The 22,012-nt window shown below is 32.5% G+C and overlaps 2 protein-coding genes and 1 long non-coding RNA gene across 6 annotated transcripts; 2 read left to right on the top strand and 1 right to left on the bottom strand.

Annotated features, from left to right (window-relative positions):
• Positions 1–2,992: 2,992 nt before the first annotated feature.
• LOC146931999 (uncharacterized) lies at positions 2,993–5,008 on the top strand. Its single transcript, XR_015006898.1, has 2 exons — positions 2,993–4,370; positions 4,472–5,008. It is a non-coding gene; the product is annotated as an uncharacterized LOC146931999 (long non-coding RNA).
• Positions 5,009–8,828: 3,820 nt separating this feature from the next.
• Positions 8,829–15,541, bottom strand: CPN60ALPHA2 (TCP-1/cpn60 chaperonin family protein). Of its 3 annotated transcripts, none has more exons than XM_085703584.1 (9): positions 15,397–15,541; positions 15,177–15,315; positions 14,354–14,485; positions 14,052–14,259; positions 13,813–13,958; positions 13,006–13,312; positions 12,236–12,486; positions 10,780–10,980; positions 8,829–9,453 (listed from the first exon to the last, which is right to left on the bottom strand). In XM_085703584.1, exons 3-9 carry the CDS (start codon positions 14,354–14,356, stop codon positions 9,166–9,168), a joined length of 1,404 nt encoding a protein of 467 aa, XP_085559710.1. In that variant the 5' UTR covers positions 14,357–14,485; positions 15,177–15,315; positions 15,397–15,541; the 3' UTR covers positions 8,829–9,165. The 3 variants fall into 3 exon arrangements, with proteins under 3 accessions (XP_085559710.1, XP_085559709.1, XP_085559708.1); XM_085703583.1 differs by having other exon boundaries at positions 8,829–9,545; positions 14,364–14,485; XM_085703582.1 differs by having other exon boundaries at positions 14,364–14,485.
• A 1,257-nt stretch (positions 15,542–16,798) lies between these two features.
• Positions 16,799–20,805, top strand: LOC146931997 (secondary thiamine-phosphate synthase enzyme). Of its 2 annotated transcripts, none has more exons than XM_085703579.1 (8): positions 16,799–17,216; positions 17,331–17,503; positions 17,590–17,650; positions 17,751–17,845; positions 17,937–17,970; positions 19,271–19,325; positions 19,412–19,454; positions 20,590–20,805. In XM_085703579.1, exons 1-8 carry the CDS (start codon positions 17,135–17,137, stop codon positions 20,659–20,661), a joined length of 615 nt encoding a protein of 204 aa, XP_085559705.1. In that variant the 5' UTR covers positions 16,799–17,134; the 3' UTR covers positions 20,662–20,805. The 2 variants fall into 2 exon arrangements, with proteins under 2 accessions (XP_085559705.1, XP_085559706.1); XM_085703580.1 differs by having other exon boundaries at positions 17,113–17,167.
• The last annotated feature ends 1,207 nt before the right edge of the window (positions 20,806–22,012 follow it).

Below are 22,012 nucleotides of genomic sequence, written 5' to 3'. Positions count from 1 at the left end.
GATGTCATACTCTAACGATGTCAACTTAATACTAATTATGTAATACATCATATTCCTTATGGAATTATTAAATTACAACCCAATTAGATGATATAACTTATCCGTCGCTTTTCTTCGTTGGTTGGACCCGTGCATCGCACGGGTCGATGTTCTAGTTGTTAAAAATAAAATTAAGGGACCAAAATTGTAGGTCGACCATAACAAGCGGCCAAAAAATTATAACTATCTAATAATTTATAGCGCTCCAATCCTTTATTATAAAAGCTAGAGTTGATTAACTAGCATGTTTGCCCTAATCCCTAGCATTTTTCCCTCCTAAGCATGTAATTATTATTAATCTAATCTCCCAACCACAAACTTAATCACAGCCGTTGATTCAAACTCTATTTTCAAACTCCTCATTTTCTCTCTCATACAGAAACGTCATAATTGCAATTGAAAACGTAGTTAATGCTAATCAAGTCAGTCAACCATTATCCTCTCATACCATCATTTTTACGTACAGAAACTCTTCCATGTATATTAACGATTGCATTCCCATTATTCTCTTCTGCCATCATTTTTACGTCAAAACAGTTTAGACTTAAGAATGGAAAGTGATGCACAAAATCTCTTAGCATTGCACTGCTTGAAGGGTACAAATAACACAGCAAAATCTAACCATGTTTTATCTTCTTTCTTGATCTCTTATGTTTTGTTTCATATATATTTTCCAACTTGCACTAATTTCTTTGAATCTTTGATCTTTTTCAGCTCCATTGGATCCAAATCCTATAACTGATTTGGACAAGTTTGTTAACAGATTGCGAGTTCAATATAGAACTATTCAACTTGAGTTCCGTGTAACAGATGTGAGTGCAAGATTACTGATACTGCGTTTTTATAGATGCGACATTTCAAATTAAAAGTTCATTTGATCATTTTTCTCACTTACTAATTTCAGATATCTATGTTTTTCAGGGTGCACTTATGTTGCCAAAAACCTTTGTCTCTGATTTTGGTGCATCGCTAGGTGATTACGCAACTTTTATCGACCCTAACAACAACCAGTTTAAGGTTATGGTTGAAAGGATACGTGGTAGCGTGTTTTTTTTTATTCTCTCCATTCTTTATGATGTAATTATAAATCAAGCAGTGCAAGGCTATGTGCAATTCTGTTAACAAGTAGTGTAAATTATTTTGATATTCACATTTACGTGCAAGGATGCATGTAAATGGTGTATGAGATTTGAAAGCTACACTAAAACTTAAGACTATAGAGATGCATGATTTCTGCTTAAAAAAAACAATTTCAGTTCCCTCTATATCATAAATGTTGGTGCGCCTGGCATGCTAAAAAATGGGTGGTTATGAGTTTTGAAAGATAGACTAAAACTTAAGGCTATAGATATGCATGATTTCAGCCATAAATCAAAACTATTTCAATTCCCCCTATATCATAAATGTTGGTGCGCCATCCATGCCAAAAAATGGGCTGTTATGAGATTTGAAAGTTAAACTAAAACTTAAGACTATAGAGATGCATGATTTCAGCCCTAAATCAAAACAAACTTTCAATTCCCTCTATGTCATAAATGTTGGTGCGCCTGGTATGCCTAAAAATGGGCTGCCAATAATGATCGAGTAAACACATAAAAGGCAAGTCAACCTGTATGCATTTAAGGAAAACTAACCAATAATATCATTTAATTATTTTTTGTCTGCTTTTAATAGTGTTTAATCATATCAAAACAGATGTGATTAAAGAATTAAATGATATTATTGGCAATTTAATACTCATGCCAATATAAAGGATGTCTTTTTATTGAATCACGTTAATTGTGCAAAATAGGAGTATTGTTAGTATATACAAAGTCATCTCAATGAATGCATTTGGTGAAGAAAAAAGTAATGATATTTATGGAATTTAATGATATTGCACAAAGAATAAAAGGAAAATTACCACGTAGTTATTGCTAATCGATTGTGTTAAATCTTGACCAGTATGCCCTTGATGTCAAGTCAAATTTCAAATATCTATGAAACTTAATCATGTTTTATTGTGAATAAAAGAAACTTATTGCTCATACGAAATAGAAGAGATTAGTAATGCTAATCGAATAAAAGAAAAAAGTAATGATATTTATGGAACTTAATGATATTTCATGAAGAATAAAAGAAAAATTAACACGTAGTTATTGCTAATCGAATTTGAAATTGCCATTCATCCATGTAACAAGTCAAATTTCAAATATTAAAAGAAACTTATTGCTCATTATTGCTAATCGAAAACAAGGATTGGAAATACTAATCGTTGATGGAGATGGAGATAACACTAATACGACCTCAAATGTTGTTTATCACGAAGTCTTTCGTAATATATCTTGATGTTTAATGTTCAAACTTTTTTGTTATGTATGCTACCATTTCATTTTGTTGCTATTGTTGTCTTAGAAGGGAACATATTTTTAAATTGTTATAAAACTTTTATTAACTATATATGTTTACATTTTTGCGACTGATTCGATTAACTTCTACGTGATATGACCCGTGCAGTAGCACGGGTCAAGAGTCCAGTTGTTTTAATGAGAACATATCTAAGAATGGATAGAATTAGAGTTAGATTATCTTACATGTGGTATTCCCCCTTTATTGAGAGTTTTTCACCTGATAATGTGATAGAATAATCAGATATGATCACTATTTTTTGTTTGTTGATGGTTTTTTTTTCTTTGACATAACAATTTTTTAAAAGACAAACAAACAAATATTATAATTTAGTAAACTCATTTAGATCTTCTGCTTAAAACTAATTTTCAGAGGTCATGTATCAGATCTTCTGCTTAAAACTCATTTAGTGTTCTTTAATGGTTACATATATAGTTAGTCATTTATTATGATACTTCTTTTACTATTCATTATTTATGATTTTTCTTAGTAATTTGTTTAAGTTCCAACTATGTTTTGTCAAAAAAACTATGTTAAATATGATAAGGTATATTTATAAAACATACTCGGTTTTTTCTAGATTACCCTCTCTTATTTAGAGGGTATTTACCCCCTCATGATATCAACCAATCAAAATGTAGTATACATTGGCAACATTAAATGTCAAATAAATGAGTAACTTTTTTCTATAAAAAAAAATTCAATTTTAGGTAACTTTTCATACTTTTAATTTTTATTTAATTATAGACAAGATTACATTATAGGTCCTTTATCTTATTTATTTGTAACACTTTGGTCCTTTATCTTTATTTTTTTCCGTTAAGGTCTTTTATCTCTCATAAAAGCACATATACATCATTTTTCTCATTTTTATATTAAAAAAATACATAATTTTATTTTTTAAAATATATTTTTATTAAAAATGAAAAAAAATCCAGAAATATGATGAAGATGTTCATCGTCTTCATCTTCTTTCTTTGAATCTTCATCATCTTCATCGAATCAGAAAAAATTCTACACAAATATATCTCAAAATATCATGAATTAATGTTATGTTAACCTCAAATCTTCTTTTAAACACAAAAATCAAAACTCTATAGAAAAGAGATTTAGTTTCATCACAAAAAAAAAAAAATTAGTTATATAAATTGTCACACCGTATATTATTATTATTTTCTAACTCAATATTCAAACCCTGCATAAAAATAAACCCAAAGTTTAGAGCAGCTTTGCACATCAATTTTGTTGTTTCCGGAACAATCTTAACTTTTGTAAAACCTAACCCTTCCGCCAGTGACTAAGCCTCCACCATCCGCCTTGCAACATTTGTGAAATTAGGGTTTTGATTTTTGTGTTTAAAAGAATATTTGAGGTGAATATAACATTAATTCATGATATTTGGAGATATATTTTAGTAGAATTTTTTTTATTTAAAGAAGATGATGAAGAGTCAAAGGAAGAAGATGAAGATGATGAACATCTTCATCATATTTCTGAATTTTTTTTTTCATTTTTAATAAAAATATATTTTTAGAAATAAAATTATGTATTTTTAAAAATGAGAAAAAAGATGTATATGTGCTTTTAAGAGAGATAAAGGACCTAAACGGGAAAAAATAAAGATAAATGACCAAATTGTTACAAAAAAATAAGATAAAGGACCCCAAATGTAATCTTGCCTTAATTATATTTAGTTGTTCAATCTTAATTAGTTTACACGACAAGACTGGCTTAGAACAATTAAAATTTCACATCAAATTTCTTTCATCTGAATGTCCTTAAATTTATCCGTTACATTCATAAAATTTCTTCTTCCCATTTTGATTGTTCAATTTTGTCGTTCTAAACTGCCGCATTTTTCAATTTTCGTGAAAATCGTCGTCGTTCGTTTGATTTCAAATATCGTGAGAATTATCGTTATTTCCAGAACCACGTCAGATATGGTGAGTTGATTTTTCTTTTTGATTTGATTTTTCTTGGTTGTGAGGTAGTTAATTATAACAATTGAGCAAGTCATATGTTATACTTTAAGGATTGCTAGCAGGTGTTGCTGCTGTGATGTTTTGGGAGTTTGCTAGCATTTTTTTCGGTTGCTGCTGATATGGTTATGTCACGAGGCTTTTGTTCTTTTGTTTGGACTTAAAGGCTTTGGCTGATAGTGGGGTAGGTCTATGCGTGTTAGCAGATTTTATTAGGTTGGCTACTTAAATAAAAAAAAAGTCACGATACCTGACACGGTTCTAGAAACAACGACAATTCTCACTATAATTTGAAACTGCAGCAGTTTGGAATGACAAAATTGAACAATCAAAATGGGAAGAAAACGAAAAAGAAACAAGAATTGATCAATAGGGAAGAATAAAGAAGAAATTTGAATGAGGGAGATGTTTTTGTTCTCACGTTCGGGGTTGTGGAATGGAAGAAATTTTATGAATGTAAGTGATGAATGTAAGGACATCCAGATGAAAGAAATTTGATGTAAAAATTTTATTTGTTATAAGTCTTGTAGTGTAAATTAATTAAGATTGAACACCTTAATATAATTAAATAAAAGAGTAAATTACACTCTTCTCCCCTCAAAGATTCTTGAATTACACTCCCCTCCCCTGTTATGTTAAAATATACACTCCCCTCCCCTCTTATTCCAAACATATTAGAAAACATTTCATTCCCCTCCCTTAAGAGAAGCTTGAATTACATTCTTCTCTCTTCTTATGTTAAAATCTACACTTTACTTCCTCAATAATCTAGCAAAAATAAAATAAAATAATCTAACACACTTAAAAAAAAGTACCACGGGTCTATTTTAACATAATCAAAATTTGAATACATATTTTTCGCTATTTTTTAATCACAATTACATTAACATATAATTTTAAACCCTATTATAAAATATGAAACAACCAAAAAATAAAATTACAATAATTACTAAATACAATAAAATATGGTTATATAAAAATTAGTTTTATACTATAAATTATAAACTTAATAGCAAAATATTTAAGTTTAATTACCATTGATATTTAAATTATAAAGAAATGAATTTATTTTTCTTAAATGGTGGTTCAAAATTAGTATATATCATAAAAATATTTATTTATGTTAAAATAGATTAAAGTGTAGTACATATTTAATTATTAAGGAAGAGGGTTGTAATTCAAGCATCTTAGAAGGAAAGGAGTGTAGATTTTATTTTTAAAGGGAGGGAAGTGTATATTTTAACATAAGAGGGGAGGGGAGTGTAATTTACTCTAAATAAAAATTAAAAGTATTAGAGGGGAGGGGAGTGTAATTTACTCTAAATAAAAATTAAAAGTATTAAAAGTTACCTTATGATTAAGATGAACTTTTTTATTTTTAGAAAAAATTGATTCATATATTTGACATTTAATGTTGTCTATGCATATTACATTTTGATTGGTTAATATCATGAGAGGGTAAATTACCCCCTAAACAAGAGAGGGTAATGTAGTTCTCACCAACATACTCTGTGTTTATGAGATAGTAGTAGTGATATGTCATGTAAGTATAGTTCAATTGGTAGTTTCATAAATATTATGCACGTTTTGAACTCTAGATTTTTCATTTCTCTATCCTTGTAAATGATAAACGATGTTGCATACATGCATACATTTATGTATCCTTTGTGGGCAAAGTGCATACAATAATGCTTTGGTTTCTCAATTCTCAAACACATTCAAAATTTGTCTATTTTAAAGATGAATTTTCATTGACACAAGCTTGTAATGGATTCTATGACCACACATTTAAGGGACCCCGAATTACCTACAACTCCAATATATACAATTCATAGGCTATACAATGTCTAATAAAAGAGACTATATGATGTTGCATATACGTCAAAAATGCATCACTCCATACCGACGAACGAGGCCAGGCCAATGATGGTTAAAAAAGTGATTACTGATTAATAACCACGCCACCGCATCTAGTGGCATTCACTGTACGAGGTATACATATATAGAGTATATTGGTGGGTCATTGTACTATTTATCTAAAAATATCCAACTAACAAATATACAAATTAACCAACTTTTTGTTTCATTATGCTCATGTGTGATTGAATGCTACGGGCAATATCTTGATATGTAGTAAATGCCAAGGTGCAGTTGGTGAGGAACTAAAGCATTTGCAGAACAACAATAATGATGTAGGGTCACAAAAATAGTGTATTTTAAATACATATGAATCATTTGGTCCTCCCTAGCTATAGTAAGTGCCTACGGGGAAGATATAGTGGTGATTAGTGTGAATGGAAATATTGATACTTTGAAGCCAAGTGCTGTATCTTTGAAGCATTTCTTTCTCTATTAACATACTTGACTTACACATTAAGCCATCATCATTTCATTTCATATTGTCAAGTTAATTAATAGTGTATTTTTCTTTTGTGTGCAACGTATATACATCAAATGTTCACTTTTCCAAGTGTGAGTTGGGGTTTAGACGTTTGATATATTACCTTCCTTTGTATTTTTATATGAATTTTTTTTTTTTGTGCACTCATTACTCATTTAAAACCATGAGGGGAATCGTCCCTCTCGTATGATATGATGGTCTATTGAAATCTTCACCATTCATTGCAAAGGAAAGATAATGAGATTTTAGGAAAATTAAAGTAAATTTCAAACGTGAAGATCAAGAAATATGAGGAAACATGGGAGAAAAAAATTGAGAGAATCTCTTCCCGTTGAATGAGAGTTTGAGATTTATGAATGTACAAATATAAAGATTATTTTTATATTGAGCACATTTTAGAAAAGTATTACACTTGGAGCCTACTAAGATGAAAATAACAAGTTTAGACGTTAGATTAAGTTAAACACTATCATAGATTTTGTGAAAGTAGATTTTAATCAAATCTTAAGAGTGGATTTCAAATCACACTGTCATTATTACAAATTATTGGTTTGAAAGCATAGAATCAGAAAAATGATTTTACCAAAAGTTATCTTATTGTGATTACCCAAGACTTGTTTGGGACTAACTCTGTAAAATAATTTGTTTACATCTCACAGGGTTGCAAAAATAAAATACTTCTTTATGAAGGTACTGGATTTTACGAATGTACTGATATCTTTAAGAATTAATTTTCAATATCTAGACATTCAGTTAAGTATAAAAACCAGTTATTTATATTTCAAGTGGTATTCATGAATAAATATTAACCACTTACTGTTTGAAAATACATATAGTAGGGATTGGGAAACCTTCAACAAATAACTGTTTAAAAATATTTCAGTAAAAAGAAAAGTAGTGTTCATAAATAAATATTAAGAACTGACTTTTTACAAAACTTTTGGTAGGTAAAAGAGATAAAAGATTGTTCAGGTAAAGACACAGTGTCTGGACTCTGAAAGCTTCAACACCTACTTGTTTTTATAGTAATATATTACTTAATTAAAACGGTTCAAATTCTCCTTAATAATTTATTGAACCACTAAAATAAAGAAAAGGTAGCAGTTGATCAACCATAGCACGTAGCACATTACATTCTAACAAATTCAAGACCATAGCTAATTTATAACATATATACAATTACGAGAGAAGCAAGCAATTATTCACACACAAAAAAGAAGCAATTAACGCATGTTGAAAGTTGAAACTATATGCTGTCCTTGGACATATATCAATTGCTACTCATATAGAGCGAATGGGCCAGTGTCTCAGTTAAAAATAAGATTAATCAACTAAAACGTGTTTCTGAAATGTGTATATTTTTTATGTAAAAAATGATTAATTAAATAAAGGAGATTAGAAACAGAGGGGCTTGTTAGAGAGACATATCACATACGACATCATAAGTAAAGGAAGAAGCAGGTGCTGCTACTCAATTACTCTGCCAAACATTACAGTTTCTATAATCTGGAATAATATACTCTCATTAACTGGACAATGAAGACACAAGTCAGCGTAGTAGGAGAGCCTTCTTAAAGCAATATTGTTGCAAGTGTACCTACTCATCCAATAAAATGAAAGTACAGGAAATTGATTAATATTTCAAGACTTACAAGTCATCCAAATGGGCCAGATTAAAATTTAGACAAATTCATCGCATGATTTTGACGAAGCAAAAATTCCAAGTTGTGTGGTGAATTTAACATATTTGTACTTGACTTTTACAAATTTATCATTTAGGTTTGATCAATTAGACCATGCATCTAAGAAAAGGATAACTTTTCCTGATTTTGAAGCAGAGTTTAACAAAGAGTCAAAAATACCTATATAAGCATATGTCATGGCCTCAAGGAAAAGGATAAACCAGTGTGTAGACCGGGAACTATTGGGAGATGTTAAATCCTTCAATAGATTTCAGTACCTCGAGATATTAGCGGCTGGCTCAGACAAAAAAGAAAGCAAATTCCATGACACTGACACACTTAAACATCCAAATTGGAGTTTATTATTGACAATATCAGATATAGGTTCTATCTTCTATGATCTATGTAACAAAACTATCATCTATAAAATGAATCGATAAAATGGAGAAAGAAACCTAACACTATTCAACTCCCTATGTAACTTTGAAATTCCTAATTGTTCCTATGCTTCGTGATACATGGGTTTCATCATACCCCAAGAGTAAGAAACAGCAACCGTGACTTTTTCCATTCATAAGAGCATTCTTGTTGCTGCCCAAGTACTAATCAACCCAATGGACATTCAACATCGAATAAGTCCTACTCTGTTTTCAAAACTGAAATTGTTTTCTCTATTTTAGGGAGTTATACCAGGGACCAGAGGTACACGTGGCTTGGGTTTTTTTACTTTATCAACCAATATAGCTTGAGTAGTTAGAACCACGCCAGCAATGGAGACTGCACTTTGAAGAGCACATCTTGCAACTCGACTAGGATCTGCTACTCCAGCATTCAAAAGATCTTCATATGTGCCAGTCATGGCATTGTATCCGATTCTCCAGTCAAATGTTCTAGTCTTCTCGACAACAACATCTCCATCAACTCCAGCATTAGCTGCAATTGATTTAGCAGGTTCGACAAGTGCCTGCAATGATTCATGCACAACTGCTTACAGATATGCAAAAGTGTTTGAGACAAGTTCATAAATAAATACCTTTCACAAAGTTAGTCTCAATCCTACAAGAAAAGGAGGGGAAAATAGTTGAGAAATTTCAAAACATTATTACCAGAAACTAAAATTAATAAAATTTAAAAATAAATATCCTAACAAATATCTCAGCCCAATAAATGTGTCATTTTTCTCTCCTAAGGGACAGGGTTAGGCTATATGGTAACTCAGATGCAAACACGCAGGAGACTTGACATACCCCTCAGTTGCCAGAGGGGAGCTGTAATCAAAGTTAAATCCTATATCATTGCTTCATGCATTAAAACCACGGTATTGACACGGGGGAGGAAGGATGAATGGATATCAAACTCTTAATGCAAACTTTAACATGGACCGTAGATAGTTCAGTGGTTTCTCCATCTACAATGTGGACCATCCAGGAAATGGATCAAACTATAACTACATATTTTTGGTATTAATGTCACTCAGCTTGAGATTCTAGAGTACTTGGATTTGCTTGAAATTTGAGATAATTCTTCTAAGCCAAACTGAATTTATATTCCAGGGTATGAATCAGTTGAATTTCGGATCAAATATCATTTGATGATACAAAAAGCGTGCGTTCAAAGTGTGAATCTATTCTATCGAAGGAACTGAATCATATCAATCAATTAAAGAACAAATAAAATACAATCAACAAGAAGAATAAGGCTTATTCCCTAAAGTAGCAGGGGAAGAATACTGCTAAAAGTAAAAACAGAAAAGACTAAACAACTGCAGATATGTTGAGGAATGACACATAATCCCCTACTCAAGCGTTAGTATTTTCATTTTGCATTATCATTGCAAATAAATATTCATAAAATCTAAACATATGTTCCAAAGAAATAGCAAAGTAAGACCCATTCAATGAAGTACAGTCAAAATGTAAGAAACCATGGTTAAAATCTTAAATGCACACACTGTATATCTCAAGCATATGTTTCAGAAAAGAGAATGTTCCACCATAAATAAATGAGGTATGTTTTGTGAAGTACATGTTTTTTCTTCAATTAGAATTAAACAATAATTTTTTTTGAAGAAGGAATCGAACAATAATTTAAAAGAGAAAACTCGATGACCTTGCAAAATATGCAAATTTCACAAGTCAAAACTCTCCCAATTTTTTCATGGAAAGAAAAGGCAACATAATACATGGAAATGATAGTAGAAAATTCACTAGAGGTTCAATTTCGTAAAAGAAAAAATATTCAGACTCGGAGAGGGGAAATAGAGCTAGCAGACTCAAATTTGTATTCATACCTTCGCCACAATATCAGCACCAATTTGCTCATCTAGATCTTCCATGGAGTTCTTTATGGCAGGTATCAAGTCCAAAAGGTGGACATATGTGGCACCCCCTCCAGGAACAAGTCCCTCATTTATGGCAGCAAAAGTAGCATTCTTAGCATCCTCAATCCTCAGCTTTCTATCCTCAAGTTCTAGCTCAGTGTGTGCACCTACCTACACAATTGGTAAATGCATCAAGTAGTATACAACACTAAACAAAATTAATAATTTGAAAGTAACATATTCTGAGCAAAATTTAAGATGAGAGACCATTGTTTCTTCACAACAATTTGCAATCAAGACATTTGAAAAGGAAAAAATATATATAACTGAGAGCTTATTAACTATGTCAGAAGTTATGCCACAAAGCACTTAAATTTAGTAATTTATTTGCTTTTGGATATGCAAGTTAAAAGCTACCTGCATTCTCAACATATTTTTTTTCACCGTAAAAATTGAATCTTAGGGTGATGGGAAACAAAGAGGGAACAGCTTATGGGTAGTTTTCATAAGCCATCTTGGGGGGTTTATTAAATAAAATAAGTTGAAAACAACCTATTGTTATATCATAACTTATAAGTTATATTCATAAGCTCTTTCAAATACTTCACAAGTGCTTACGACATAAGATAAGTCCAAATAAGCTAATAAACACTTCCAAATTCCTCCATTGTGAATGTGAAAAATAAATGGAATTGAGGAAGATCCATCCAGTTCCATTTAACACAATGACTTGCTTATTTTAGGAAAAAAAAAAAAAAAACACAATGAGCTACTTGGTTTCATGCATAGCCTATACAAGAATCAAGGGATACATATCTAAATAACACTTGCTTTGTACCATCCAACAAAACCAATAACAAAGGCCAACAGTTAAGTAAAAAAAAATAATGCAATTTCTATTTTTACTATAACAGAAGCCACAACAAAAGTTCTTTTGCACTAGATGGAGTTGGCAACGTAAATCAAACAATGCTAAGATGTCATATTATAAATCGTATTTAAATCAAAATCTTTCTGAATGATTTGACCTATAGTTGAGTTTTAGATTTTACTAAATCTTCAAAAAAATTCCAAACCCTCACGCAAGAATGTTGCTAGTGTTAAGCCAAAAAAAGCAAATGTTTTGCATGTGGTGCAAGATCTAGATTAATATTATCTTTATTCTTTTACAAGACCCAATGTCATTGAACTCAGAACCCTACAATAATAGATAAGAAAGAAAAGAGAACGAGCTTATTTCTGATTTTAGTCATTTGACTAGCAATGGGACATCCTTCTTCGGTCCTTGGTTGAATTAATAAAATCTCAGAGTTATGATCCTTAAATAGAGTAAGAAATACTAAAGAAGCAGTTGATAAGTAAAGGGTCAAAATGATCAGAATAAGGACAGCCCATGATGACAGGACATGTATGTTGAATTAGATACCTTTATAACGGCTATACCGCCAGTGAGTTTCGCAATTCTCTCTGAGAGCTTTCTCGAATGGTTTGCATTGTCTGTTTCAATAAGATCCTTCTTTATCTGTAAAATTCTAGCCTGAATTTCAGCCTTAGTGTTTGGATCAGCAAATATAGTTGTTGCATTACTGGTTATTTTCACTTTCATTGCAGTACCAAGCTGGTCTGATGTTGTACCTTCAAGTGTAAGACCCAAATCTCCACAGAGAAAATCCGCACCTGTGATATTAAAGTCAACAGGAGGTCAACCAAGCAAAGCTGGAAATGTGTTTATACTTGATCGTAAAAGATGCTAGCCATATGATTCGTTGCAAGACATGGGAACAAAGACATTTGAGGCAAAAATAAATCATAATTTCAATATACCCCCACACAGTTACACCATATAAAACAACAAAATTCAACAGCACTAATTATAAGACCTCTATTAACAGTCAACTGACGTACTGAAACAATCCGCTAGGTGGATTGTAATCTTGGCAACTAGAATTAGACAGTTGAAAAATGAGATAATGGATTTGAATTAGCACCCAAGACAGCCATACTGTCCAACTAAAAATGTTAAATGAAAACAAAAGGCAATGACATAGAAAAGCGTCTTATACTGCAAAATAAGCAACTATTTGGAGCATACCATAGACTTTATTAAAATAATTCCAAGATAGAAAAATGTAAGCCTAGTATGAAGGAAGCTGGCAGAGATAAAAACCGAGTTTATCAAATGCAGTAGGAACTCACCCGTCATGAGCGCAATATCTTGTAACAGTGATTTCTTTCCATCTCCGAGTCCTGGACATTTTACAGCTGCAACTCGTAGTAATCCTTGCATTTTGTTCACTATTAATGTTTCCAACACTTGTGCAGTGACGTCCTCCGCAATAATTAAGAGCGGAGCACTCAACTGAATAGCTTTTTCTAGCAAAGGAACTATTTCTTTGACGCTTGAAATCTTCTGATCCGTTACCAAAACTTTAGCATTGTCAAACTCCACAATGGATTTTTCCTGGTTGGTGATGAAGTAAGGAGACATGTAACCCCTGTCAATCTGTACAGAAATAACAGACAACAGCTATAATAGGGAAAAACACAGGGACATGATCATTCAGATCTGGGAAAGAACAAACAGTTGTCATTGAGAACTATTATTAGAATTATTAGGGTTAAATAAGTTTTTTGTCCTTATAAATATACCAAATTTTGATTTTAGTCCCTAAAAAATAAAATAGAATGTTTTTATCCTTACAAAAAAAATTATTTTGTTTTTGGTCCTTAATGACCAATTTATGTTCATCTGAATGTCAAGATCATAACACTTTTATGATCAAGATGTATCCATGTTATGCCCGTTTATTATGTTCAACCTTTATATATTCATATTATGTTTAAAAAATGTCAAAATTATATCCATTAGGGACCAAAACTAAAACAAAAAAAATTGCGAGGATGAAAACATTTCATTTTATTTTTTAGGGACTAAAATAAAAAATTGCTATATTTATAGGGACGAAAAACTTATTTAACCCTAATTATTATCATCATAAATACCTTCATCCCTTCTTCAATTACCACAGAGGTTTCAGATGATGAGGATGACTCGATGGTGATTACCCCATCAAATCCAATCTTCTCTATAGCTTCAGCAATCAAATTACCAACATACTCGTCATTTCCAGCAGAAATCGAGGCTACAGCTGCACAAGGTGGGGAAGAAATATCTTCAACACATTTTCACAAAGAAAGTGTACTTTGAAAAACTCAGACAAGCATTGGTGCATAATAAAGACCTTTGATATGATCCCTTCCTTCAACAGGAATACTTCTCTTCTTCAAGAACTTCACCAAATCTTTTACTGTCTTTTCCATTCCCTTCTTCAGAGAAATAGGATTTGCCCCAAAAGCAACTGCTGATAATCCAAATTTAATCATAGCGCGAGCCAAAATAATTGCAGTGCTGGTACCATCACCAGCCAAATCATTCATTTTACTTGCAACCTACAAGCAGGAAAAATAAAAAACATAAGCATGTCTAGTGTTATTTTATGCCTTGAAATTTTCATCCATTTAATCTAAGGTAGAACCTAACAACCATGGTCGACCTCTTGAATTAGCATGGCACCAGCATTCTCAATTGCATCGGAAAGCTCTATGGATCGTGCAATTGTCACGCCGTCATTTATTACTTTAAGTTTTCCAGATTCAGAAAGAATAACATTCCGTCCTGCGTAATAAGAGATAAAATAAATGAGCACGGATAGTAAACAAACGTTGAACGAAAATTGATCAAAGGGCCATACAGTATAGGGATTCAATTGCAGAAAATTTACAACTCAAACATATAATTGTTGTTTGGATAAACAACTTAATAAGTGCTTTTAGCATAAACGCCTATCATATAAGTGCTATATGCTTTAAGTTATTTTCATAAGCTATCCCAGAGAGGAGCTTGTCGAAATAGGGTGAAAACAGTTTATGGACATGTTATAAGCTGTTTCTGTAAATTCTCTTAAACACTCTCACAAGTGGTTACGACAGTGAATAAGTTCAAATAACTCAATCCAAACATGTTGTAAGAGTCTGGGCTGGTTTTAGCTTATCTACCGACAATCTGAAAGAACTTATAAAAATAGTCTACGACGTATTCATAAGTTATTTTCAGCTTGGTTTTATAAGTTCTCCAAGATAGCTTATAGAAACAGCTTATGGAAACAGCTTAAAGAAATAGCTTACACAGAAGCAGTTAGTTAGCAAAAAAGTTGTTTATCAAGAGGGTAAGTGTTTGTTTGGATTAGGTTATTTTGTAATGAAAATTCAAAACAACTTATAATCAAATTGAAAACATTAGTTCCAGTAAAACAAACCATAGCAAAAATGCAAGAAATTGAATAGAAGAAGAATTAGGAAGTGTTAACCTTTGGGTCCAACGGTAAGAGAGACAGCATCAGCGAGTTTATCAATCCCGACTTGTAAATTATCCCTGCATTCTTTACCGAATGATATCTTCTTAGGGCTTGCTCGCACCACAAATTGTGGGTTTCTCCGACGAAAAGACTGAAACGGCGAATAGTCAGACCAAAATGGACGGAGCGAAGTGAGAGGGGGAGAATTGCAGAGAAGAAAAGAAAGACTTACTGAAAATGAAGAAATGGAAGAGAATCGATTGGGAGGGAAGAAGAAGAGAGATGTGTGAGGTTGAATTTGCGTATTCATCTCTCAAACTCCAAATTGGATACCGCCAATCCTTTCCCGCAAAATATTCACACTGTCGGTGTCAGTCAGGGACTCAGCGTGTGAAAATGTATTTGTAAATACAATTCGCCAAAGACGAAAAAAATCATCCATCGCAAAATGGAAATATTTGCAGTTTCTTTTGATTTGAATGACTTCTAAAAAGTTTGATCCAATTTTATGCTAGTAATTAACAATTAGAAATGAAAATAATCGATCATCTTTAAAAAAATATTAAATAATATAAAAAAGTATAGTTTAAATTTAACTAATTAGTCTCAAAAAAAATTAACTAATTAGTATTATTAAAAAATTAAAAACTAATGACTAATAGATTAATGTAATGTATTATACAAAAAAGTATAATATTTATGCATGTGGTTCTGGTTTGGTTCAGTTTAGAAAAATAAATGCAAAATTCGATATGAGTTGTTGTTATAGAAGTATATGCAAGGTCTGGGGTTCAAACCCCGGCCACTACAAAAAAAAAAAACACGTCTAATCAATTTTGATTTTGTGTAGTTTTTGGATTTTTTTTATCAATTTGCGATGTGAACACCTTAGTCGAGAGTATACTTTATAAATAAGCAATCATAAGCAAATCTTGTATTTCTTTATTGGTTGAATAATCTTTTAGAATGTTTCTCTCGAGGTTTCAGGTTAGATTCTATTTGGTGCCAATTTTGGTGGGCTGGTACGTCTTCTTAAAAAAATTATCAAGAGGTTGTCATCATCCCTCCACGTGCACTCTCAGTGGCTCCAATTTAGAATCCTCCAATCACTTCTTCTTTGGTTGCAACTATGCTAAGTTTATCTGGCACTAGCTAAGCTCAATCTTGAGCATGCACTGCAACTTCAACACTTTTACTGATGCTCTTGAGCTCTGCAATTGAAACTGGTCCCCCCCAACAATGCAAGCTAGTCATTTTAAGAGACATCACTATTTGTAGTTATGTTATTTGGTATTGCAAAAATCAAGAGATTCAACAACAAAAACATCATCATAAGTATGTTATCAACCTTATTATCTTAACAACTTCACTTTATGGCAAGCATAATAAGCTTCGCTTCAACTCCTCCATTTTTTACTGTAGTTTTGAAAGCATTCAATGTAAAAGCACTTTAATGCCCCATCGCTAAGGAAATCATTTTGACAATCTCTTGTATATAACTAGATCAAATACACTACGGAAACCTCTCATGTCATTAATACATAGCTCGTTGGAACTATGGATGTTGTTAAAATAGCTCCTCATAAAGGTTGTTCTCATCTTTCAAAAGTGATTCCATGCTAGTTTCCTTGGCGTTCAAGTCACTTGAAACCGATCCTTGGCAAATGAAGAGTAGACAAAAGAACCGTGTTCACATGATCTCCTCTAATTATTTCATAGTTTCTCACATCCATATAAAAGAGAACCATTGTGTCAACAAACTTGCCAATTTAGGCTTAGGTGTAGACTCTTCTATTTGGTGGTACGAGATGTCATCTCAAACTGGTGGAGACTATTCTAGAAATAGACTAAGGCTTTCCTTTTTTTTATTTTATTAATAACGATATACCCGGGGTGAGAAATGTGTGTAGTTTACGTGGAGGAAGGGGTCTTCTAGACAATTCAATTTAAATTAGTGTTTATATTGTCAGATGGAGATGGGTGTGGAAAGCATAACCAAACGTGTGAGTAGCACTTGCTGCCCAGTCGTTTTGGTTGATATTTTCGACCTGGGTGTCACTTAAGTTAATCAACGAACACTAAGAACTAATTTAGACAATAAATAAATAAATAATAGTAAGAACTAATTATTTGCTTTTCAAATTAATCTTTTTTTTTTTCTTCTAGGAAACATGCAGGTGTCATCACTGTGCGTAGCAAAGTTTCCATTAAGCGTGAAAGCGCAGCACCCAACCTTGAAGACAAAAGAATCCATGGCTGAATCCACCGCTCCCAAATGGGCCCAGAAAACCATCGCTCTACCACCTTACAAACGCGGCTGTCATCTTGTTACTCCCAAGGTTCCTCCCAATCTCAATCTCACAATTTTCCCCCAATTTCATTTTTCATTTACTTATCAAAAACCCCAACTATTTTTTTTCTTCAGATAGCGAAAGAAATTGAACAGGATCTTTCTGGATTCAAGTGCGGTCTCGCCCATCTCTTCTGTGAGTATATATATTTATATAACATGTGATGTATCAGAATATCATTTTTTTTTTCTTTTTCAATTTGAATTTGTGCTGAAATGAAGTTGGTAAATTACAGTGCAGCATACAAGTGCTTCTCTTACTATCAATGAAAATTATGACACTGATGTTCGCGATGATACCGAAACATTCCTCAATCGAATTGTTCCCGAGGTTTTACCATTCACCAATATTTGTTTATTCATTCATTGTTTATCATAGACTAGTGTTTTGTTGAAAATTTTGTGTTTTTTGTGTCCTGCAGGGGCCATCTGCACCTTGGAAGCACACTCTAGAGGGTTAGTTTTTTATTTTTAAGTTTCTTTACACTAAATATATTCTAAAACTTTAAATATGATCAAGGAGTAGGAGCAAGTTTGGATTGCCTTATATGAGTTTATCTAGTGACATAAAAACTTGCAAGACTTTCTAGAAGAACTTATTTATTTTCATTAGCTCTCCATGATAGCTTACAAAAACTACTTGTATAAAAATAGTCTGCCTTTGCCTTTGTTTTTTCTTTTGTTATAGAAATAAGCATATCTGATATATAACCACTTATATGATTAGCGTTTATCCTATAAGCGTGTAATTGAGTTGCTTATCCAAAGAGGGTCTGGATCTAGCCTCAGTAATGCAATTTTCTCTTTTTTGCAAAGTTATTGTATTTAAGTAATTATACTGTTTGTTTCTTTACCACAGAAAGCCTCTATCATTTGAAGAACCATTCACATACTCTGATTGTAAGAGTAGTGTAACTAATGTAACAAATTAGTCTTTAATCAGTTAGTTAGTGCGCTGGCTAAACAGTTATGCTTACCTCCTTAGCTCATGAATGAGCTACCTCTTGTATATAACATTGCTTCGGTATTTTTTTATATACCCCGTAACATGCAACAACTAAACAGTCTTAGCACTCTACTCCACAAATGCATCTAACATCTCAATGTGAATCCATTTGCAAAGGAGGGGAACACTGTTGTGTTCAGTCTCAATCCCATTATATACCTACTATAAACTATAATGAAGTATAAGAAAAGATGAACAAACCCATTGTTGCAAGTTTGCAAAGAACCCAACCATGATGTGTGTTGAAATGGCAAGTTGAATTGAGCTCCAATGAGGAAAATCGGTCCCACCATCCTCTGCTCTAGTTAAATTGATCCTTGGGATTCGTAAACATGTCCGTTAATTTTGAACTGCGATGCTAGGTCCTGGTTTGGTCTAGTGTAATCTATTTATCCATCTCAGTTTAATTTATTGGTTGCATACTAAATATTTAGATTCTGTTCTTGGGGTTTGCTTTAGAATTTTGACTACTTATTATGTAATTTGCGCGTGGTATCCAATTTGTGTTTGGATATTAAGATAACCATTTTAAGCATTTTTTTGCTTGTTTTAAATATGTAATTACGAGTTTACAAATCGAGCCTACGGAGATTTCACCAGTTTACTTAGACTATCAAATTTGACAACCTTGGTTATTACGTAACAATGCTGTTGTTGGTTTTCCAAGTATAATTTACGTGTTTTCCCCCAATCTGTTGTATGTTCCACCCTATCCAACCAATAATGGTCTTTGGTTTTGCAATTTTGTAGGTCATGATGACATGCCGGCTCATATTAAGTCATCAATGTTTGGCTGTGCACTCACGTAAGAAATACTTCACATTTCAGTTCAATTAGCTATGCTGAAAAGTTATGATCATCTTATCACCTACTGATGTCTTGTATTTTCAGGATACCAATTACAAATGGAAAGCTTAACATGGGAACCTGGCAGGTAACATCGTTTACTTCTAATGATTTACCTATAGACGTTCTTGGTCAAGCATGTTGAAAAAATTCTTAAAAACCCACAAAAGTTACTATTGAATTTGAGTATGTTGGCTGACAAATTTTTTTGAAATTCACAAACCTATCAATTATTAATCATTTTCCGACCAAATTCTTATAAAAATCACGACCCAGAGTAAAAAAATCAACGACTAGGTGTATTTTATGCGCATGTACGTTCAAGGAATTGAACATATGTTTTCAGTGTGGGTAGTGTTTCAAAAGTTATCGTCTGCCGTAATTCCTCATTAATGCCATATATTTAGTGATTGGTAGATATGTTTCAAACCATTGGTATACAATACACTGTTTGATAGTCGAGTTAAAATTGTGATTGTGAAAAACCTTGTTATTTTACAAAAAGAAAAAAATAACAGAACAGTACAGCACTACATGTCATGATTGGTAGTTCCTACACTATCCATGTGATGTTTCTCAACCACTTTTGCATTTCACACATTTTTACTTGGAAGTATTAAATTCCTTACATCACACGGGCACTTGAAATTCTCAAATAATGCTTATCTGTGTAAAATCACGAGGACAAGTTTTAGATTAGGACTGTGTGCTACTAACAACATTACATTGGTGGCCTTGTATCTAAGAAGAGCTGATGGAAAACTTATTTTCTTAGGCATTGCTTGTCCACAATGTAGGTAATGGCAGTTGTTCAATTTAATTTGCTTATTAAAAATTGTGGTCCGAAGGCTTTGAAGAAAATTTAAGTGCAAAACGTCATTTATTTTTGTACTGGGGTTTTCCTCAATAAAGTTTATCCTTATGAATAAAAAAACACATTCAGTATGATAGCATTTGAAATCATCACCGTGTTTATTTATAAAAATAAAATAAAAATCATCATGTTTTATTTTCATAGATTATGTTTTGAAATATTTTATAATGTTGGATGTGTGATTAAGAGTTGCTTGAGATGGATAATTGTTCGGTTACTCCTTGCAAATGATTGCACTACTGTCACTGCATGATTATGTTACATAGTAAAAAACTCAAGTTTAGATAAATGTAACATCATTATTGTTAATAATATTACACTATTATTTCTACTTCTGTCTATGTTTCAGGGTATATGGTTTTGTGAGCACCGGGATCATCCTACCTCACGAAGAGTGGTTGTCACTCTTAATGGAATATGAGGTGTTTGGATCTATTTGCTTTGATTCGCCTTCATTTCGGAACTTATAGCTGGATACATTTGCAATGTACTATTTACCCTTTTTACAATGTAATCTGAGTACTTTCCTATGAATGCAATGCAACTGTGAAACGTATTCCGACCACTTAGTGCATATTCCAAATCATTAGTCATTTTATTTAGCGTGACATTTTATGATAAATATTTCGAACAATTAGTCATTTTCTCTTGTGTGACTTTTATAAGAAGCGTGCTCTTTTTTTTTGTTACAAAAAGTTTAGGTGGGTTCGGCTCCGGTAACCACCAGGGTCAGGGCAGGCCTCCGGGCCCAAAGGCACTTACAGAGGTACTTACAGATTACCCACCAACACCGTCCTCACATCGGCAGCGGGAATCGAACACACAACCTTCTGAGGGGAAGTGACCCGTTCCTTACCAACTGAGCCAACGTGTGTTGGCTATAAGAAGCGTGCTCTAGTGACAACTTTTTGGGACATCTTTTGTGTGCACAAATGCGACTGTTATTGAGAAAATAGAGGGAGTAATTAATAATACATTGAAAATTAAAATTGAAATTCATTTTAGAACTCATTATGGGATAGATGAGGTACAAAACACAATTATATGCCCTAACACTCATTTTCCTTGTTGGCACTTTATCTTCTTTGTAACAATGTGCATGTGAAAAGAACATTTATTCCTCGTTGTTCATTTTGAATTGGTGGAAATGTAAATGTTGTTCACTCTTCATCTTCCATTCCATTTCTGTGGGAAAAAAAAAGTTAAAATAGAAATGGTGATCATTTTGATTTAAATCTGTTCGACTGGTATGGTGGTTTTTTTTTTCTTCTTTCTGGATACTTTTGTAAAAAATAAGATGTTTGTGAAATTTGTGTTTGTTGAGCACTCTAGTAATACAGTTTGATCACTTACTATCGAAATATCGTCTATTTTTATGAAGTCAATGGTTAAATCCCTATTTGTTTATTGGTGTTTTTGGGAAGAACAAATATTTTCCTCGGTCCACATAGTCGCACTAGTAAGATTGAAAAGCATAATTTTCCTCTTTAATTTACAGTTTCAAATATTGTATTCTTCTCTATGAATAGAACTGTCAATAATACACTATAGACACACATAAGAAAATTAGAAAGGGTTTGATGATGATTTGGCAAACGGCAATTTGGGTCATGTGGAGAGCTAGAAATGATTGTATTTTCAATATGGTTGTGAAACGGTGGGATGAGGTGGTTGATGAGATTAAAGTGTTGTCTTGGAGGTGGTTGTTAGGGAGGTTTAAGGTGCCGGCTTGCTTGTTTTACGAGTGGGAATGGAGTCCCCGTGACTGTTTG

This window comes from Medicago sativa, chromosome 4, assembly GCF_051527215.1.
Source record: "Medicago sativa cultivar Bolivia chromosome 4, Bolivia_mono, whole genome shotgun sequence".
NCBI lineage: Eukaryota > Viridiplantae > Streptophyta > Magnoliopsida > Fabales > Fabaceae > Medicago > Medicago sativa.
Note: the sequence above shows the minus strand (reverse complement) of the source record. Positions and strands in the feature narration are given on the sequence as shown.